We start from the raw sequence: 22,248 nt of genomic DNA, 5'->3' as shown, positions 1-22,248 counted from the left end.
ATGAAATTGGTGTAAACATGTTGAAACTGAAGCAATAAATGTGCCTCGGTGTACAGTTAACTTGTGTCAAGTCAGGTATGTACTGTGTCAACGATACATGTTTACAAATGGCCGGTCAGTTATAACGTATCACCTATGCTACAATTGTGAGACAGATGAGCTCGCATAGTGTGTATGTGCACATCAGACATCTTAATAGGTAAAAAGGTTGACAATATTGATGTATTGCTGCTCCATTGTCGTTGCATAGTGTCAAAAAAGGGGGGGGGGTAATAAGGCAAGTGCCCAAGGCCTTAAGAGTGATGTGCACTGTATCAAATGCATATTCCTCCATGAGTTTCCAGAGACAGTTGCCAAATTCCCAGATTCCAGAAGATGACACCCGTTGTGTGAACAGACTAAAAATAGTTCGTAAGGTGTCAAGGGCCGGTAATATTAAGCTGATCCTCAGCATTCAGCCTGCATCTTATATATCAGTTGCCTAGTGAGTTCAGCCGTCAATAAAGAGTGAGTGACGTATGTGCTCTTGATTTGAGAGAAAAAGGGTAGGCGGCCCATGCTGGTGAATGCTGGTGGATGGGCCCCTTCCTTTCCTCCTATACAAAAACAAATAAAAAACAAGAGAACGAATTAAAATAAGGATCACTCGATCCTGAACATATCAATCTGTAAATTGTACATTAAGTAGATTCCGTAGATCACTACTGAGGAAGAGGAAGATAAACACTATCTACTGAGAAAACACAGAACAAGCTGCAGAAATGGAAAACGGCTGTAGCTTCTGAGTACAACCGTTCTACGTAATGCAAGCAGAATCCTGAGGCTTAATAAGAGAGCAAAGATAGAAGCATAGAGACAAAGAGAAAGAAACAGCAAAAATAAGTGGATACTCTGTCTGTGAATAGCATTCAGGAGTTATTCTTTAAGGTTTATCGATAGCTCTTCATCTTGGTTCAGTCCTCCTGGATTTTTTGTTTGGAAGTCTATAATGTATTTAGACTCCCTCTGTCTTAACATGAGTAACCTATTACCACCCCTGGGATTTTTCTCGATCTGTTCCAGGATGAAGAAACTCATGTCGTTGGTGTTAGAAAAATGTCTCTCTCTAAAGTGTCGTGCTACGGGATATTTGGGGTCAAAATTGTTGATGGCCCTCTCATGTTCTAAGATGCGCTTCTTTGCCATGCATGTGGTGCTGCCTATGTACCATAGATTGCACGTACATTCGATGGCATAAACCACGAACGTAGAACTGCATGTGAGAAATTGAGTGAGTTCCTTGCTGACACCGTTCAGCTGTCATTGGATGCACAATATTCACGTGATCAAGCTTGTCTAAGCAAAACACGTTGTGAATAAAAAACAGCGATATTCATATGTTACACATATATGTGGAGTTATATAAAGTATAACTATTCTTGCCCATAGAACCTACCTTCACCATATTTTTGTTCTCATGTTCTTGACACAATATTTTGTCCACACAATATTTTTTCCCGATATTTTGTTAGAACACCAATCCGTGGTGCAGACTTATGGACTGTTTTTTGATTTACATCAAATATATGTGCATAAAGTTGTAAGCCCTCATCTTGTGTTAGAACCACATGCTATCCTGTTTAACTTTTTCCAGTGTGTATTGATCCTTCTGCAGATGTAGCTTCTCAGCCCGGGCACAACACAGCAGAGGAAGCAGCACACATTTTATGTGGATTGGAAGCACAGGGCCAATCCACATTTAGAATACAAAGCCAGGCTTCTGAAAGACTTTGGGGTTGATATGCGGCTGCACAGCTTGCTAAAAACCCTTTACTAGTGCCAGCATGTCAAGGAAACACATAAAGTTAAGGCTAAAAAATCTTTTTGCAGACATATAATGAGTTCATCCAGCACTGTATGTGTTCTACCATTTATATGTCTTTATTGGGTTATGCTGGCATGTTTTACTATGTTAATGTTTTAGCCTCGGTATATGATATGTTATGTTGTGTTAAGTTATGGTACGTTATGCTATGATTTGTTATTTTTTTAAACAGTATGCTATGCCAAGGAAAGGCATGTTATGCTACATGTACTATTGTATGGTAAGGTAGGTCATGGTTATGTTATGTTAATTCATGTTCTGTTATATTATATCTTGGAAGGCATGAAGTAGTACTGTACGAGTTTGGTGGACGTGATACTCCATCACAAATGTGACGGATATCTTGTCTGCCATATTGCGGGTTCCATTATGTCCAATGGAACTTGTAATATGGTAGGTGGGATATCCGTCACATTTGTGATGGAGTAACCTGTCCGCCAAACTCGTTATCAGGCCCCAAGAGTTTATGTAGATTTAGACAGCTTTATCTATGAACTAAGGAGCTGTACAGATGCTTTATGAAGCTGTGAGTAATTGTAAGATGGTTAATGCCTATTGTTGGACCAGTCCCTCTCTGCAGGGTCACCCCAAACATTTTTCCTCCTCTCCTCTTCCTATTTTGGATTAATTCGTTTTTGTTGGCCTTAGCACTGTGTGCACATTACCACTGATAATCAGTACTAAAGTGCTTTTGCTCTCTCCCCTAAACATGGTTTGATTGGCTTACACCTGTTGACATATTTAATTTACTTTTAAGTCCCTTGCAGAGTGGTATACCATATACTCTGGGCCTGTATTTTAAATGCTACCAGAGAGTCTGCATCAGTTATTGTGCCACCCACTTGAGTAGCATCTTAAAACAGCCTGAAGGCAGTCTAAAGGCAGTTTTAAACTGCCATATCGACTTAACATTAAAACACCCTTACCAAGTCTTAAACTCCGCTTTTATTACATACATGTCACCCCTAATTTGGGCCCCACGAAGCCCATAGTGGAGGCTGCTGTGTAAATAAAAGGTTGGCATGTACTTTTAAGTTTTACATGTCCTGGTAGTGAAAATTCCCAAATCCGTTTTTCACTACTATGAGACCTACCCCACCCATTTGATGGGGATTCCACATTACATATAATAAGCTATAATTTCAGATCAGGAGCAGGTAGCTATGTCATGTTTAACATTTAGAAATGGCAATAGCAAGCCCTCTTTAATGGTAAATCAGATTTTTTCTTTACAATTTTGAAATTTCCCCTTTTAGAAAGTTTTCATTTTGTGGCCCCTAGCCCTTTTGTGCATTTACCCTGTCTTGGGTCACATGACTGGGTGTAACTGACTGTTAGACTTTGTGAATTCCTCCCAGACAGTCACACAATAGAGGGATTATGTGTGCCTGAATGGACCATCTGCTGGCAGGGTGGATGGCAAAGCTGAGCACAGCCCTACTTACAACTGAATAGCCTGTGCTCTGCCTTCACACCAAGGGCCTAACGACCCCATATTGTTACTGAAGCCAGCTTGGAACCATGGCACAGGAGGCTGTGCACTTTAAAGCCACTGTCTAGAAGCGTCTCCCACCTTCCAGAGCCAGGGCACCAGGATATATAAAAGGGACCTCAGTCACCACTCTTCAGTACATTTCTAGACCTGAGGATACTCTGCCAAAAAGAAGGACTGCTCTGCTGGTGTAAGGACTGCCACTCTGCTTGTTTGCTGTTCTGAAGGAACTGCTGCCGTGCCCTGCTGATCTGCCGACTGCTTCCCTCTTGCCTGGGTACTAGGACTAGGGGCCACTTGCATCAAAGTTAGTAATTAAAATCCCTAAATTGCAATTTTTTAGAAATCACAATTTAAGAATCGCAATTCCTTATGCATGTAGGAATTGCAAAACAAATTGCGATTCCTACATATTCCTTATTTTCGACTTGCAAAATGCGAATCACAAAAAGGGAATTGCTTCCCATTCATTCCTTTGGGCCTGGAGGCCCATTGGAATCAATGGGAATTGCATGCGCAAATTGCGTGTACCAAATAGGTACTCGCAAATTGCGCATGAAATTTCAAGGGTGCAAGGATGCCAAAAGGACACCCTGCTGCACCCCTGAAATTACAATTTAAAAACATGTTGAACACACACATGCCCCAAGGGCATGTATGTGTGCAACATAGAACTTTGAAAAATGCACTTTTGTGCATTTTTCAAAGTTCTCGCAAATTACCATCAACTTTGAGTTGATGGTAATTTCCATTTCTTAAATGCAAAATCACATTTTTTTTTTGCATTGCATTTAGGGAATCACAATTTGCGATTCCTTTAATGCAACTGCAATTTAAGTAATCGCAAATTTAGCGATTACTTAAATAGCGAATTTTGCATCTGGGATGATGCATCCCAAATTCAAAAATTGCAGTCGCAAAGGGGCAGATTCTGCGAATCCTCACCTTTACTACCGCAATTTCCAATGATGCATGTGCCCTTTGATCTTTATCCGCCACAGGACCTCCAGAGTGACTCAGAGCCACGGGGAACAAAAATGCTTCTTCTGTGTTGAACCCACACCTGGACCCCGCCTGAGTGAGTCGTGGCCTTCCAAGTGGTGACCCTCTCATCCTGGGCCCTTAAAAGTGGGTTCCAAGGTGCCCAGATAGCCAAAATTTTAAAGTGTGGACTTGTCAAATTTTGAATTAAAAATTGCTCTGAGAACCATAAGGAGATTGGGACCAACCTGCTCACCTATCCGACCAAGGTGCATTGCCGGTCGGATTAACTTTGCGGCATCTCCCACTACATTCTTCTCCACAGCAGCAAGTCCTTTTCAGCGGTCCATCCCCAAAGAGGTATCCAACCTTGTGGAACTGTCTTTGTCTCCCTCTGCCTTGTGTCGCTGGAGATTTTTGACTTCCATATCAAGTCCAAAATTAGAAATCTTCACTACAGCTTCAACCCAAGGCTATCCAACGAAGATGACACTCCCTCCTTATACACATCCTGCAGCTTTGCCCTGCTGAACTTTACCTTCTCAGAACATTTTTCTCAGAATGTTTTTTAAGTCTGAATGTAAGCGCTGGCCGGGCCCAATCCACTTCTGGGATCTGAACAGCCCTCCATCGGGGATGGCCATATTTTTTCACTTTGGCCTGGCCTTGTGACCAGATGTCCACAGTTGGCACTTTAATATTTTAGGTGCTAGTGTTCACTAAGACCTTTATAAATTCTACTTATTGGATTTTTGTTTCAGTGACAAATAATTTATTGAAATTTACTCTATTTTTCTAAATTGGTTTGGTATTTTTCCTCTGTTGTGTTTTCACTTTATTACTGTTTGTATGCTGCATACATTCTTTACACATTGCTTCTAAGTTAAGCCTAAATGCTTTTTGTGCTAAGCTACCTGTGGTTAAGCACAAGGTAATTTAGTGACTATTTGTGGTTAACCCTGCAAGTGATTGTGGCTGTTGCTTGACCAGGGCTCACACCCCAGTCAACCAACAACCTCAATTTGAAAACGTATCTTCTCATAGCTGCAGGATACTCTCATGGGTGATAGTGCATTTTACAAATATACATAGCATAAGAACATATGATCTTTGACAGTATGCACTGTTTCTATTAAGTTAATCCACTTGATGCTTTCTGTGTGGATGATTTTTATGGGTATGAGTTGAAGTCACTGTTTCCCTTAACACTATTAAGCTATTTGCCAACTCTCCATCTTAATCACACAGCATCTCTTTGTCATGTGACTTATGTCTGCAGCTTCAGCATCCGTTCTTACCACTGGGCTCGAGCCATAGACTTTGCTGTGCACGAGATTAATCAAGATGGAACATTCCTTCCCAACATCACATTGGGTGTGCGGATCTTTGACTCCTGTCTGTCTTTGACGAGGTCTCTCATGGGAATCACCTGGCTGTTGGCAGGGGACGACCGAGGCCTTCCAAACTACCGCTACCCGGACAAGCCCCCACTGGCAGTCATCATTGCAGACTCAGGCACCACAAAGTCAATTGCCATCGGCAGGTGGCTGGGGCTTCACAGATACCCACAGGTAATGTCAGAGAGTAGAACATGTTAGGGAGTGCAACAAGGTGAAAAGAAGTTTTGAAGGATGGGTTATAGAACATTAATAAGATATAGACTAAACACATGAATTAATAAATCACTTATAATTATGGCATGTTCTATAAATATGGTTTATCTTAACTCTAAGGAGCTAGGACAATGTATTATCCCTTTGAACCAAACACTCAAGTCCAGATGTACAAAGCCATTTTACGATCGCCGACCCAGCGATTTGCAAAATCACAGGGTTTGTGGTTTGCAACCACAAAATGACTTTTTTTCTACTCACTAAACCCATTTTGCGAGTCAGAAAAATCTTTTTAACTTGCAAAATGTGTTTTGCAATCCATTTCAAATCACAGGTAGGATTGGGCATTAAAGATGTGTCCCTTCCTAAATGCAAGTTGAAATACCATGAATCAATGTATGTATCCCCGGTTTTCAACTGCAACAGTGTTCATAAACTATTGACCAGTTACCAATACCTAAATGGAGGTAGTATCTAATTCTCAAAGGTGAGGTTTCCTCGGGACACCTTTTCCTTTGTGAATGCTGTCAGCAGCCTTGGGTGAAATAGACAATAGTTGGGGGAACCACTGCCAGCTCCCCAATGTTTTCACCAATGGAAATAGGTTTTTTTTAAAGCAGCATGTGGTTCTTTAAGAAAGACAGGTTTCTTTAGAAAAAAATGCTTCCTGTTGGGAATGCAAAAAATGAATGAAGATCTGCTATTCCTTGCCATCCAAAATCTCTGATTATGTAGCTAAGCACAGGGGGTTGCCACCTGATTAATTAGTATTCATTAGGCCAGTTCTGTGACAATCTGTTACTTGAGAATTTGCAATGTAACCTCTAGTACATAGGTGGCAGTGCAAAATTAAAGAATTGTCACAAACACTTGATGGACAATTTGCAACCGCTATTTACGATAAGTCTTATAGTACATATAACCCTTAATCCTAACTGCTGCAGAATTCAGTCCTGTAACAATAGGGATTGCAGCATTATCCAGGCTCAATTATTTAAATCTCATAATTTTAGTTCATGTCTTCTCAAGCTATAGTGTGACACTGAACTCTATGCTCGATATCATTGTACTCTCTGTTTAATTTCAGATTAGCTACTTTGCAAGCAGCACTGTGCTAAGTGACAAGGTCCAGTTCCCGTCCTTCTTCCGAACTATTCCTAGTGATGACTTCCAAGCCAGAGGCCTTGCACAACTTGTGGTCTACTTTGGGTGGACTTGGGTGGGACTTCTGTCAACTGACAATGATTATGGCCAGCTGGGCTCTCAGATTTTAAAAGAAGAGCTCTCCAAGTTTGAAGTGTGCATTGCATTCCACAAAACCATCCCTCTTATTGCACAAGACAGCAAGATCAACCACATAGTGGAGGAGGTCCAGAGGTCTACAGCAACAGCCATCCTCGTCTTCTCTTCTGATCCTTATATATGTCCCATAATGGAGAAACTATCCAAACTGACTGGCAAGAGGAAAGTTTGGCTTGCCTCAGAGGGTTGGTCAACCTCCCCTATTGTTTCAACTGCAGAACTTGCAGACTTGCTGAGGGGCACTATTGGGTTTGCCATCCATGAAGGAGAAATGCCTGGGTTCACAGAGTTCCTTCTCCAGCTTCATCCCACATCCTACCCACATGATCCATTTTTGAAACTCTTTTGGGAACATATATTCAAATGCCAGTGGCCAGGCACTGCTGTTATGGTTGACTCAGATCGAAATACAACATCAAAAACTATTTGCACTGGCTATGAGAACCCAATGGCTATCAGGGACCTATACTTCATTGACTCTGACTTGAGGATCAGCTATAACATTTACAATGCAGTCTATGCTATGGCGCACACATTAAGAAACATGTGGTCTTGTGTATCAGGACAGGGACCTTTTACAAATAATACTTGTGCCAACATGTGGGACGTCCAACCATGGGAGGTGAGATAGACTTACAAGTTATGAGTGAAAGGTGGAAGTAGATGTACTACTAAATCACAATGATGGGGTATTTTGATGAAAACAGGTAATGATTCTACTCTTTAGTGTATTTGTAAAACCCTATTGAAAAGAGTGTCCAGTTTCAAAGAAGGCAGTTTAAGAGACATTATTGACAAAGGCAAGCTTTCAATAGAGGATGAAAGGTGGGATAAATTCATATGTTAAATCAACAAATAGAAGGCTGAGCGAAAAAATATTTAAATATGCATACACATAAGTTCCTTTCATAAATAACCAATCATTCAAAACTTGGCTGCTCAGGTGTTGCCAGTGATGAAGTGCATTGTCTTCAAGACCTTGTGCATTGCATACAAGGCTGTTTATATTTCGGGCCCAGCTTACTAGAGGGAAACATTTAGATGCCATGTGCCAGGTAGGACTCTTTGCTGAAGTACAGCTGTGGCAGTCCCCTCCTACAAACTTTACTCCTAGGGAGGCAGGAGATTTGTTATTGTACTGTATGAAACTGGAATCTGCTTACTTTCAAACTGAAAACAGCCCTGTCCCTGTTCTTGTTCTGAAAGTCTTTAAAAATATGGTGTTATAGTCAATAGAAGCCGTAGTGATTCACTAACTTCTCTCACTTAGTGCCAAGTTGCCTCTGGACATTTGTTTTGGCTTCACAAAAACACAGATCAAATCAGATTAAATTCTTCACCGTCAGATTTTTTTTAGGGTGAAGAAGACTGCAGATGTCTAACCGCTGGCACCATGTACAGTAAACATATGTAAGTAGAGGACTTTTTTTTTTTTAATCTCACTGAGTCCCTACTAAACCAATACAGTGAGACAAGAACTACTGGGATACAATTGAGCCTTGCAGTTATCACTTACCAGTAAATCTGCTTTCAGTCCTCGCTCACCACTGTATCCCCAGAGACATTTCTCTTAACAGGACAGGCAGTTCACCTACATCATGTGACACGCTTCATCAGTGGGTCCCCTCACACCGTGACCTGCCTTGTTGTATGACATGCTGGTCTCACAAGGGACGCCTGGGTCAGGGATAATGTGTGTCATTTAGTCTAGTGAAGTTTCCCAAGCTTGTTATGGATCATATTAACTCCTCTCCTTTTGTTGGCAGTGGAAGTCTAGGGATCTGGTTAGAAATCCGGTCAGAGTGGTGCTTTCATGCCTCAATTTAATACTACCACTCTTATCACATAGGTAAAAGTAATAGATATATGGGGATGTACTATGTGCCTACGTAAATCTGACCTTTTGCTGCACATCCTGGTTCAAGAGCATTTGTCAGCAAGCGGTGTATTTGCAAATGACCTTTTGTGGGCTCACCAACAATGTACAGTGTGCTTACAGCCCGCCCATTACTTACCATTGGTTGCCTTTACTGTCATTCTTATTTGCTTGCTTTTGTTTATTAATTGTCTTGCCTTCCTATTGTGTTTGTCCCACCACTGGAGCATGGCCTCTTTATCATACTTCTGATTGGCTGACTTGCATGCTTGTGCTACTCAGTTTTAGTTAACAGCTTTTTGAGAGTGCACGTGTTTTCCAGGTCAGTTCCTGATTGGCCTTTCCCACTGCCACATCCCTGACCTTATGCTCTGTATTGCACTCTCCATAGAATGTTTCTCACTCTCCCTTATGTGTGCTTCCCCCAAAAAAACTCTGTGCTCAGTGTTGCTCTCTTCCTCATATGCTCCCACTCAATTCTCCAGTTGTTCTCTACTTTTCCTTTTCTCCCCACACATGACTTTATTTTATTTTATCCCCCACAACCATTTCCCATTGTTTCCTGCTCCTTCATTACTCCATTCCCCCCAGAAACCTGAAGGCCTTTTCTATATATTTATATTACATTATTTTAAGAGAGACATACTATTAACTTCTGCCCTCCCCTTCACCTTAAAAAGAGCTTTTTCGCACTAGTGAAATTTCCTCACTTACAAATACAAAGCCTTCCATTAACTGACTGTAGACAGGGTCCCAGAATACAGCAACTTCATGGAACCCTTAACGCAGTTAAATGAACACTAAACTCACATCACATAAGTAATCCCAGCAATAATGCATGGCTACAATTTTCCTACTTTGTATTACATAAACTATGGATATAACATATCCCCCCTTAAACAAACAATAACACAATATTAATACCTAACCCCAAACTCAAAAAATCTAAAAATCTAAAACCAAGAAAATAAAAACTAAAATGTCAATTCATCACCACAGCGTATCATACTCATCATAGCGTATCAATTCCTCATCATAGCGTATCAATTCCTCATCACAGCAATAATGCATGACTACAATATTCCTACTTTATATTACATCAATTATGGATATAACAGCATACCTACACTGTGCCTACTCTAGTTATGAATGTTATTCATAAAATCTATGCAATTGCTTAGAAATATTTCTAAAATATGCTCGCATAGAAAGTATGTAAGTAGAAATGTATCTTCTGAGTTCAGTCATGCACTAATAAATCAAATGCATTTCAGTGAACAATGCTTGCATTGTATTTTTAAAAGGGGAGGCGTTTGTTTAATTTCATCATTGCTCCACCAGGGCTCTCTGTATTTGGTATTTTGCTCGGCATTCGTCTTTTGAGGACCAGCTAGTCCAACGCACCATCTTTAGTTTGCAGGTTAATAACACGTTTCTGATCTGAAACATTGGGATTGCCTGGCTTAATAGCCATAATCAATGCGTCCAAATCTTAAATGTTTCATCAAAGAATAGTTGCCTATGAGGACATTCAGCCAATGTGTTGGAATTGCCTCTTTCATGAATTTGGTTTTATGAGACGGTTTGACAACATTTGTGGGTTGGCCCATATGAAAAAAAAGTTGTTAAGCACCAAGATAATTGTATGTTGGTGGACATTCGCCAATAACTTGCAAGTATGTTTCCACCTAAGAAACACACATGTACTTATTGCAAAGACCAGTGTAGGACCCTTATTATGAGCGATCGAGTATTTTTGCTGATAAGTATTACCCTAGTATGAGATTTTTCTCTGTAATGAAGAATGATGTGCAGATTTTGGTGCTTAACACACCAAAATTTAACATGTCCTGGAAATTATTGGGTACTTTTTCCCTCATAAATTTAGGCAGGGTTGGCCATCCAGGGCAGACTGCAGGAGTGTGGTGTTAGCTGTAAAATTCATAATTGTGGTATGTGCAATAATAGTACTTACTGCGTATATTGGAATTATCTGGCATTCTCCACCAGATAGATATTGCCAAGTTTGACCTGCCAAAATCTCTAATTGGAAAACTGCAGGAGTGTGGTGCTAGCCACAAAACTATTTGTAATGTGTGGTAACAGAGGTCATTGCAAATATTGCAATTAACAGATAATTAACAGATAATTAATTAACAGAGCCACTATAAGGGGCTTTGGATTTCAGATTTCTTCTGGTGCAATTAATAAAATCCCAAGCACTGCTTGTAATGAGGGGCCAATAGTAATTCCAAAATGAGAATGATGAAGTAACACTCCAAAACAGATGGGATTCTAAGGGCAAACATGTCCTCGCCTATTTCAGAATTCCAATATCTGCTTGAAAACAGCATCACATTCCCAATATTTTTTGAGAAAATTGAGTTCGTCTTGACAAACCTTGAAAGTATAAATAGATATCCATTTTTTTCAAATAAAAAATTTTATTTGTGGGATTTTTCTACAATAATATAGTTTTTACTAAACTGTATATGTTTTATTTTATTGTGAGAAGGAATTCAGCAGGAAATGTAAGTTTTGTCCATTGTGATAAGATTATCTTCACTGCATTCCACTGAGTGATCCCATATGAAAGCTGACATTGTTCTGAAAACAAGATGTTCACTGCGTCAAATGCCTGCCTTTCCACCCCCCCCTTTAACATTAAGCTGTAAACACTATGGGGCAGATTTATGTTAGACATGCGCCACTTTTACGCCGCCGTTGCGTCACTGTTGTGACGCAGCGGCGGCGTAAACCCTGCGCCACGTTGCGCCCTATTTACATTGTGACGCATCTATGGAGCTGCGTCACGGTGTAAAGCCCTGCGCCACATTAAACCTGCGTCAGGTTTAATGTATGCAGGGTGGGCGTTCCAGCGGAAAAAGCATCGGAAAAGTGACGCAGTGAAATCTACAAGATTTCACTCAGTCACTTTTCCGACGCTGCTGCGTCAAAACCTTGCGCCTGATTGAAGCAGGCGTAAGGCATGACGCAGCATGTAAGGTATGGGCAGCCCCTAAACATTGCTGGAGTTGCGTCGTGCTTGCTACACGACTCCAGCAATGCGCCGCCCTTACGCCATCAGATGCGTCACGCATCTGTTTATACTTGCGCCACGATGCGCTGCATTGTAAATGCGGCGCATCTGTGGTGGCGCAAGGGTAAACTTGCGTGACGCATCTTTCCTGGCGCATCCATGCTGATTTGCAGGGATGCGCCAGGAAACATAAATCTGCCCCTATGTATGGTTAATTTTATTGTTTTCTTCTAATAAGAAACTTCTTCAATTGAAAAAAGGTAAAATTATTCCTTGAAACCTTAGAAATATTGTGTTACCCTTTTCAGAAAAAGCCTTTTTTAAACACAATATTTGGACATGTATAGCGTTTAACACAGTCTACTTGTTAGTGGAAACGTTCTGCAATTTACACGAGCAAGTGCCTTTTTTTTTATTACCATTTAAAAAATATCTGCTACAGTTACAATCACAGTCAGTTTCCAAGGTTTCAAGTCTATTAAAGAACATTTACATCATTTCAAGTTTTGGTATTGTTCCTACATAACTTTTGTCTTCTTTGATAAACATGACATTGGATGAAAAGCTATGAATATGAATAGTGGTTTTAGATGTAGGAAATTCATCTTTTTCTCTGGGTTTTGCCCTATCATTGTTTGATTTTATGGACACTGAACAGCTGCTTATATTGACTTCTGGGCAGTTAGAGCCTGTCAAATTAACACTAACTGTAAGTGATCTTCCATAAATATGGACAATGTTTTTGCAATGCAATTGGCATATTTGACATGTGTGAGGGTCGGATCTAGAATTTGCATAGCTGTCTTTTCAAGCATTGCACACAAAGTCTAGTGTCAAATATCAAGCTTGCTCATAAGGGGGAGTATCCTATACTCACATCTGGAATGCATTAGGCAGTGTTGGTGTAAGAAAAACCCTTTGGCAATCTAGGTAAGGTCTATATGTGAGTAGGAAAGCTGAGGCAGTTTATTTTTTCCAAATGCCAGGTTTAGCCTGTGTATCTGAGCTGGATCTGTGCCTTGAAATGATTATGCACAGCTACCAAGAGCTTAAACGTGGAATAGAAACTGTACCTATATTTAAAAAGGTAACATAAATTACATTTTATGCTAGGAGTAAGTATATGCACACTTCCTAAATGCTAAAACCTGTTTTTTGATAGCTCAAGTTAGGAAAGAGGAAAGCCATTCACAATGCATATACCTGCTTAAAAGTTTTAATAAAAACATTATTCATAAGAGATTTTTTATTACACGTTACTAGCATTCAGTTACCACACTTTTGGTCTTGAATGGAAAATATGTGACCTTGAGGTTCTTCTCACCAATGCTAGTCAATACAATGTCCAGGTCACATCCTTGCACTGGGGCACAGAGAAACCACAGGTGTTCCATACTGTGTTCCTTTATTTATGTCTGACATGGAGGCACTTCCACACAAGCCCCAGGTCCCCCCTTGCCAGACTGATGGCGTCAGTGCACACTGAGTATGGCAGAGTTAACAGTCATCATCCTAACTCCAATAAGTGGCAGGAGCATCAGAGCTTGGGGAAAAGCTCTGACACTGCCAGGGCAAAGATGACTACAGGAGGGTGATTGTCAATCATAAAACCACCACTAGACCACCAGTAATAGGTTTGCTTGGGAGGGCAACCATTCTATACAGAACCTAGCTTCCTAACTTTCCAGTAATAGCAGCCTATCAGTGACCCAGGGGAGGAGGGGGGTTAGATTGAGGAGTTTACCTCAATTGTTTGTTTTGTTTGACAGCATGAATTAGTTTATTTATGCTTTCTGTGCGTGCGTAGGGCATTGATGTCCTCTGCATATCCGTCACAGCAATATCAGCCTTTGAGCCTTGTTTAGGGGACAGATTTCAACAATAGCAGCAAATAATTCTAAGTATAATAATGGTGCCTTCCCTCCCTGGGCCTCTCCACATCTGTAATTTTCAGAAATGTTCCAAGTACTAGGCTTTATTTGGGTGTCAGCAGAACCAAGCCACAAACACTGCAGGCACACCTGTAGGGTTTTGAAATTCAAGGCCACATTTAAGAATGAACTGGTGGAGGACAACCTGCAGAGATCTGCACCAGTAGGAATATCTTTTACAAAAAACACTTTGCATGTCCTAATGACGAACTTTAATAAAACTGAATGTAGGAGAGTAGGATCTGCACTTATGTTGCCCCCACTTTTTTTCTGATGTTTACACTGGTTTCTGGCTATAGTCTGGCTGGGTCCCTGCTAATCAGGGCCCCAGCCTCTCTGTTCTCTCTAAACAACTTGGAGTGCATATTAGTTGCACTAGTGATTGGATACTGTGGTACCTTATGAGCCTCTAGTATATGGTACCTTAGGTACCAAGGGCATAGGTACTTCACAGGCCTACCAGGGGCTGAATCATGTATTATGCCACCCCTGGGAAGCAGACTAAATCTGACACCACAGGCCTGCTACTGCAGCCTGGGTGAGGTAGTGTTAGCACTCCTCACTGAGGTATAGGTTCCCTATATCTCACCTTACACACACATATAAACCTATCAGTCACCCCTAAGGCAGGCCCTACCAATCCTGAGGGCAAGGTGCTTGGTTTTCATGTGAGGGGGTGCCTCTGTCTGAGCAGGGCCCCTCTACAGCTGGCAGAGTCTATTCTCTGTCGCTGTTTGTGGATGCGGTTAAACCATATACTCTTAAGTACATTATAACCTAGCGGTAAATGCTAACTTTGGATTGGCTGCATCAAAACATGTCGTGTTTGGTATCAAACGCCTTGGAATCATACCCCCACACCAGCAACTGGTGCGGGAGTATGATCCCACCCTTCTAGAGGGGAAGACATGTACCTACTGTGGAAACACGGTAGAATCTTGAAAGAGCCCTGGCATCACAAAATGGATGCCACCAGCACAGACACTGGGCTGCCCTCCTGCTGCTGACTGAAACTCTCAGTGGAGGAGGCCCAACAATAGGCATCCTGTCACAGGGAGGTGTAACCACGTTCTAGACAGGATTTAGTGTAATGGGGCTGGGTAGGTGCACTCCTAGAGTACTTTGAAGTCCTGCACTGGGGGAGCAGTAGGCTCCTCTGTGCACATGCCAGCTCAAACTGGTTCAGGGGCTACCAGCCCCTGATCTTGTGCGAAACTGGACAAAGGGAAGTGGGTGTAACCACCCACTCCCCTGACCCTCCCATAGGAGTGGTCATAGAGCTAGTCCCTCCATTTCCTTTAGTATAAGATAGGGAAACCTTGCCATTGCAAACTAGATACCCCTGGATGACGCTTTACAAGAAGAATCCTGGTCCTTCGACATTCCACTACCTTTGGAAGACTGAAGAATCTCCCTTGGAGTCAAGGAGTGACTCCCCTGCTTGGCAGGCACCAAACTTTGCGTCAACAGTTGCAAACTTTCCCGCTCCCGCCGGAGTCCGAAGTCCCTGCTGCCCCAAAAGTAGATTTCCTGACTTCTTGATGACCATTGTGAGTCCCCAGCAAAACGGAGGCAAGTGGACCCTAGGAGTGACGAGGAACAGCAATACCCGGGTACCATGCACTATTGTCAAGTGCAACCCCTTCACGACATTCTACGAACTTGTGCATTGGACCACATGTGTTCCAAGCCTCCAACAGGATTTCCACTGAAAATCAGAGGCCTACCTTGTCCCAAGTGACCGTAGGCTCCTGTGAAGTGAATCCTCCCAAGGCGTCTTTGCGATCCCTTGCCGGTTGGATTGTGGGTCCCCTGAAGACTTTTCATCAAACCAAAGGACTCCCTGGTTGCTCCAGGCCTGCCCTGACTTATCCTCGCAGGGTGAGTCCTTCAGATCTTGCTGGTCTACACCGCTGACTTTCTTCTTATTCCACAAGACTTGCTGTTGCCAAGGCTTGTTGGCTCCAATCCTGTTGCCGACACATCAGTAAGCTGCAGACTTTGTGGAAAATTCTGAATCCAGCTCCTGGTTGTTGTCAACACCTTCTGGACCTCGTGGCTGAAGAGTCAAGACACTTGTGATCACCTGAAAACACTCGACTTCTGTGGGCATCCAGCTTCCTGGCCCCGGGTCACTGGCAAGTAACTTTGAACACTGTCTCCACTGCTTTCAGGTCTTCTTTCTTCAGAATCCAGCCTTGGATTCCACAGGACACTTCTCCTGTCTTCACAAGCAGCAAGTCTTTTTTGGCTCCCATTGAAAACGACGCCGCGACCCAACACCAAAAGACACCTATGCACCCGGCTTCCCTGGGTGAGGTAACTGGAGTACTCCGGTGCTCCTGTGTGTGTTGGCTCTAGAACTACTTACCCTGTAAGTGACTTGCTTGTAGACTCTCCCGAAGTACCCTAAAACTTTAAAATTCCAACCGCGACTTGCTCCAGTGAAGTCTTTTGGGATCAGCGTCTCCCGTGGGTCCTTTACTTTCCTGCCTTGGGTGGATTAATGAGGCCCCAGCGCTTCTGAAGACCTTAGGCCTTCTCCCTTCTCAAGTCGTTCTTCTTATACCTCTTTTTTAGTATATGGTCTGGTATGCCCCTAGAGTCCCAGCCATATAAGTGCTTAATTTGTTGTGAAACATTGATTTGTGCATATGTTCCTGACTTTTAATCTCATAAAGAGATTAGTAGACTGTGTCTAGAAATAAATACATATATATTTCATATATATATATACCTGTGTGGTGTCCTTTCATTTGGTAATTCAAGAGATTATAAGGGAAAACAAGCTGCTTTACATTCCTCAGAGACTTAGCCTGAAGGCTGCTCTCCACAGCTACCACTAGGAAAGCTTTCTTAAAAAGGTTGTCTTTAAACCTATCTACCATAAGAGTCGAATTGGACTGGTGCAAGGTGGCCACTTTAACTAGTGACCAGCATATGCCAGGCCAACTTCTCACACTGAATGGCTGGCTTCTCACCATGTTGATTGTTGCATTACACTTGCCATTCTATTTTGTTCTGCAGACATAAACTCTTACGAGGGGGTGGGTGTTATTTCTTCAAAATAGAAAATACTTTGGCCTTAATGCATAGGGAGTTTTCTCCCTGTCACTCAGTTTGATTATTACGTTTCATTGACTAGATTTGCCAAGTGCTGCTTGACGGTCCTTTCAACAGGCCTATCCACATATGTGAGATACATATTTTAACAAGACAAGTGTGGGAACACTAGATGTTATGACATTTGCTAGTATTAATTTGAGAACATCTTTGACTTACCTTTATGAGGAAACAAGTTTTGCAAGAGTATTTTGGATTTATCTCTGGGTATACCACATATCCCACCCACAGATTACATGATAATAGATACCACAATCATCTGAAATATGTAACAACCCCTGCATAAGTTCAAACATTGTGTTAAAAAAGGTCTATCTTCTCTGTTTCACAAAGTAAGGAGAAGATCAATCTTCACACAGCAAACCTTTAGTTATTAATTTTTTTAATCAATTTATTATACTTTGGCTACTTTTGATGTTGTTTCACAGGAAACCAAGGACCTTAAGAATATCTTCATTGTCCAACATATGGCAAAAGGTACTCAAGTTGAAGGCTTGAGTACAAGCTGATTCTTAACTTTAATAATATTTTGGTGCTGCTCTTCATGTAACAATTTTCTCTGAGACTTGTTCACACAAAGTTGTATACTTAGTATGAACTTTTTTGTTTTCACTTAGTCGAAGCTCGTTAACAACCTGTACCAGTGCTTAATTTGTAAAAATATAACTGCCAGGGCCCTCGTCTGGAGGCCTTTCTCCCTGCCAGCGCTGCCTTTTGCAGTAGTAACACAACTACTAATAATCACACTCTTACAAGTGTGTCAATTCAGAAAATGTCATGCCCCCAAAACTATAAGAATGGTTAGGTGGCAGTTATCAATGTATATTGAATTCATAAACAACTGTTGTTTTTCTCATCTCTAAATTAGACCGACAGTGTCACCAAGTGGCAGACTGCCATACGCACCGGTGTTGACAAATAACTGATGTTGCTGAGCACTGGAAACTACCTGCTCAAATTAAGCACTGGTCCACACCTTTACTGAATACTCTTGCCCCCATCATTCAATGATCTGGTTTCTTCCAATCAAAATGTTTTAAGTTATAAACGTTCTTTTTAACCTTTTATTATGCAATGGCATTTTAAACACCTAGTTTCTCAATGTAGAATAGTTATTTAGAACACTCTAATAATTAATTACTGTAAACATGACAGTTATTCAATAACGAAAACACTCATCTTGTAAAACGTAGTAAACATTTTGTAAATGAAAAGCCCGCTGACCTTTTGACAAAAAATTCCCATTCTCTTCTCCAACTAAACCTGTAATGTAAGCAGTACAGAATGCAAGTACCAGCTCCCATTAGAATACTATTATGGACAGATTGATGGCAGCAGAATGATTTGATTGTTCTTTAGAAAGCAAATAATGTATTGAACTCCATTTGTGTCTCTCTGCTCTTCGTCAACAGATATTACATTACCTCAAGAGTGTTAACTTTAGGAACAAACTTGGAGAGGAGATTTCATTTGACAGCCATGGAGACCCCCCTGCTTTGTACGACATTGTCAACTGGCAAAGCAGCCAGGAAGGCACCATCCAGTATGTGAAGGTTGGCAGTTTTAACAGCAGGGCACCCAAGGGTCAAGAAATGTTCATCAACTTTAGTGCCATAAAATGGAACTTGCCCGGAACTCAGGTATAGCACCAGGCATATACAAGACCTTTTTACATCCTAAAGATAGTGATGTTTTAAAGAGGTGGTTGTTTGATGAAAATTTAACATTGTTATTGAAGAAATGCCAAAAAGAGTTGAAATTGTCCCTTAAAACATGAAAATATAATTTTAGGACACTTTAATAAATGATGCGTTTGATTTTTGGAAACTTAAAATTTCTTCTTAAGCACCTTTGTCCTGAAGATATGAGGCTATAAAAACATCACCACATCAGAAGCAACAATCAATAGCCATTTATAGCCGTTCAGAACTACTCAACCACCACTGTTTTATGCAAAATGGGTTTAATGATTTCATCCATTGTGATTTGGTTGGAGATAAAACTATACGAGCTTTACATCTTGAGGCAAGAAAGAACTAGGGCAGGATAACATAAATCATGGAGGGGTGGTGATGTATTATATATAACCTGTTACAGATCTCAGTGGTAACTGTAACCACATGTCTGCCTCACAGCTCAACCAACAAGTTAATAAAATGGGGGAAATGAGCCACTAACTCTATTTACACTGAAGAACAGCCCAATCTTCATAAGTTAATACGTTTTAAAAACAAAGGGTCAGATTTACAAGCAACTGACCCATCTGTAGAGATGCGTCAGTTTCTCTGCCACAGTCTGCGATACCCTTGTACCACTATGCATGCTCCGTATTTACAATACGGCGCACCATGGCACAAAGATTGACAGATGCGTCAGACATTCTGATGCATCTGTTGGCCCAAAAGTCACGCATTGCTGGAGTCGTGCCGCAAGCACGAAGCAACTCCAGCAATGCATGTTGAGGCCTATACTTATTGTGAAATGAAATGAAATGAAAAAAATATTTGATAAAGCGCACTGCGGCCAAGCGGCTTCCTGGCGCTGAGGTCCTGATCAAAACTCACAGAAAGCATCCCAAGGGGCTAGGAGGGAAACGCCTGAAGGAAAAGAAAAGTTTTGATGGCCTTACGAAAATGAGAATAAATGGGAATCGAGCGAATAGAAAGTGGGAGACTATTCCAGAGCTGAGGGGCCAGGACTGAAAACTGTGTGCCCCCCGTTCTGGATTTGCGAAAACAGGGAATGTGCAAAAGGGACAGAGAAGAAGAACGAAGGGTGCGACTGGGGGCATGAGAAGAAATGAGAGAGGTGATAAAGTGAGGAGCAGAAAGGGAATGAGCCTGGAAGGCTAAACAAGCCAGTTTAAAGAGAGATCTGAAACGGACACTTCTTACGCCTGGTTCAAGCAGGCGTAAGGTTTTGATGCAGTGGCGTCCTAGATATGGCGCAGTGAAATCTTGTAGATTTCACTGCGTCACTTTTACGAGGCTTTCCTTCTTGGGAATGCCCACCCTGCATACATTATGCCTGACGCAGGTTTAATGTGACGCAGGGCTTTACAACATTACGCATCTCCCTAGATGTAAATTGGCAGCATTGTTTATGCCGCAGTTGCATCACAAAAGTGATGCAACGGCGGAGTAAAAGTGTCACAATGGGCTTGTAAATCTGCCCCGTATGTGTTTGTTTCTTGTTTATTATGTGTTTCTGTGACTAATTATGTAATGATATTATGTTATAACTTGTGAAAGCATGCCTTTTAAAACCTGATTGCTAAAATGGGATTATGATGTTTAAAGATGCCTATTCGTGCAATGTTTTAGACAAAGTCTTAGAAAAGACATTACCACAGGCAACTACTAATTTTGAAAACCTGCGATTAGAGGAATTTAACTATTAACCTTTCTCAAAAAGAGAAATAACTAAGCTGACACTCTCAGCCTCCAATAAGGATTGCTTTACTGTGATAACTTGGAACAAAACCCCACCCAGATATTAAGGTTAGGTTTTAAAATTTGTTAAAATTGACTGATGGCAAGTTCCTAGACTTTTTTTCTGACATTTTGATGGCAAACATATAGGCCAATTAACCATACAAATCATAAAATGTAGTGTCAAAGAACCAATTAAATTTGAGAAAATTAAGACCTTTGAAAAGGTCCTTTTCTAACTTTTTTTGGTTAAACGTAATAATTGTTTTCTTACAAGTAAACTGAATGAAATAGGGTTTGTAAGGATAAATAAGTGTTAAAGGGAATCGTTGCTAATAAACTAAAACGTTGACTCATTGCCAACTGGCCTTGAAGATCTATCTAATTTATTCTGCACTTTACACTTGGGGCTTTCTGCGGGATAAGAAGGCACATTTAGATTAATCTAATACTGCAAGCTCCCTGACAATTTGCTAAATCGGCGCAGTGTCATCTGATGGGTAAACTGAAATGTAAAACGAAGTCATAAAAATGAAAGCAACAAATAAAATGTTTGTCTTAATCACCACATGGCATCTATCAGCTACTGTGGCAGGGTTTAAGAGAAACAATTACATGGGATAAGACTAGCATTTTCTATCCGTTTCTGTGTTCATCCCACTATCAATGTGTATTGCACTGCACTGGACAAACGTGAAGGGATGTCAAACTAAAATCAGTGTTAATTCAAGTATGAATTTCCTCCTAAAGTTACATATTACCCAAAAGTATCCAATATTCAGAGACTTTTCAGCTCATGTCATAAAACTTTATTTCAGTCGTAGACCATAAAAGTACAAATACAATACATTTCATGCAGATCAATTTGAAAAGACAATTCAAAGTACAATTAATAACCTATTAGAGAATATCTGTTGATGCTTAGCCCAAGGTTAGTAAAAAAGTTGGATAAACATGAATGTGCATATAGATCAGAATCAACAGGAGTCTCTGCATATTTCAAAGATTAACAACATGGCCCACTATACTGGCTAAGTTCTAGAGTTAATTGAAGCCGATTAATTATTGCCAAGTAAACATGAAACATAAGCAGCTGAATTGATTAAAAAAAACATTATAAAAATTATTTAGAGATCAAAATTTAAACACAAACCTCTGCAATAGTCTCATGCTTTCAGCAGAATCCTTTTAATTGTTCACATATGACCCAGAAACTTTGCAACAGAGCAAACAATCGCTGGCCTGGAGTCCGACCATAAGATGTGGAGAGCTTCATCGTAGCAACATGTGCCCAATTGCTTATAAATTGGCCTCAACCATCTTCCTCTCGGGCAGGAGTACTTGGGACAGACAAAAAAATGCATGGGCAACAGACTCTACTGAAGAAATACAGCTAGGAAAAAACTGGGAGGTAGCAGTTGGCTGCCTCAAAGAACCTATAAACGAGTTCAAAGAGAGGGAACCAAACCTGAACGGCATGTAGAGTTTCCTTATATGGGGTATAGCAATAATTTCTAGGTATTGCTCGTATGAACCAATCATTTTAAAATTCATGAACTCTGTGGTTAAGCGTCACCACAAAGTGCTAGTAAGTA

General features: G+C 41.0%; 1 protein-coding gene across 1 annotated transcript in view; it reads left to right on the top strand.

The window, feature by feature from the left end:
- The first annotated feature begins 5,674 nt into the window (after positions 1-5,674).
- Positions 5,675-22,248, top strand: part of LOC146782679 (extracellular calcium-sensing receptor-like) — a 28,026-nt gene continuing 11,452 nt past the window's right edge. Inside the window, exons 1-3 of the mRNA XM_085637793.1 lie at positions 5,675-5,908; positions 7,038-7,874; positions 18,635-18,862. Of these exons, the coding sequence (XP_085493919.1) occupies positions 5,756-5,908; positions 7,038-7,874; positions 18,635-18,862 (1,218 nt within the window). The 5' untranslated portion in view covers positions 5,675-5,755. The remainder of the gene's footprint in view (positions 5,909-7,037; positions 7,875-18,634; positions 18,863-22,248) is intronic.

This window comes from Triturus cristatus, chromosome 12 (assembly GCF_964204655.1).
Source record: "Triturus cristatus chromosome 12, aTriCri1.1, whole genome shotgun sequence".
In the NCBI taxonomy this organism is placed as follows: Eukaryota; Metazoa; Chordata; class Amphibia; order Caudata; family Salamandridae; genus Triturus; species Triturus cristatus.
The sequence above is the reverse complement of the archived record's forward strand: the minus strand, read 5'-3'. Positions and strand labels throughout refer to the sequence as shown.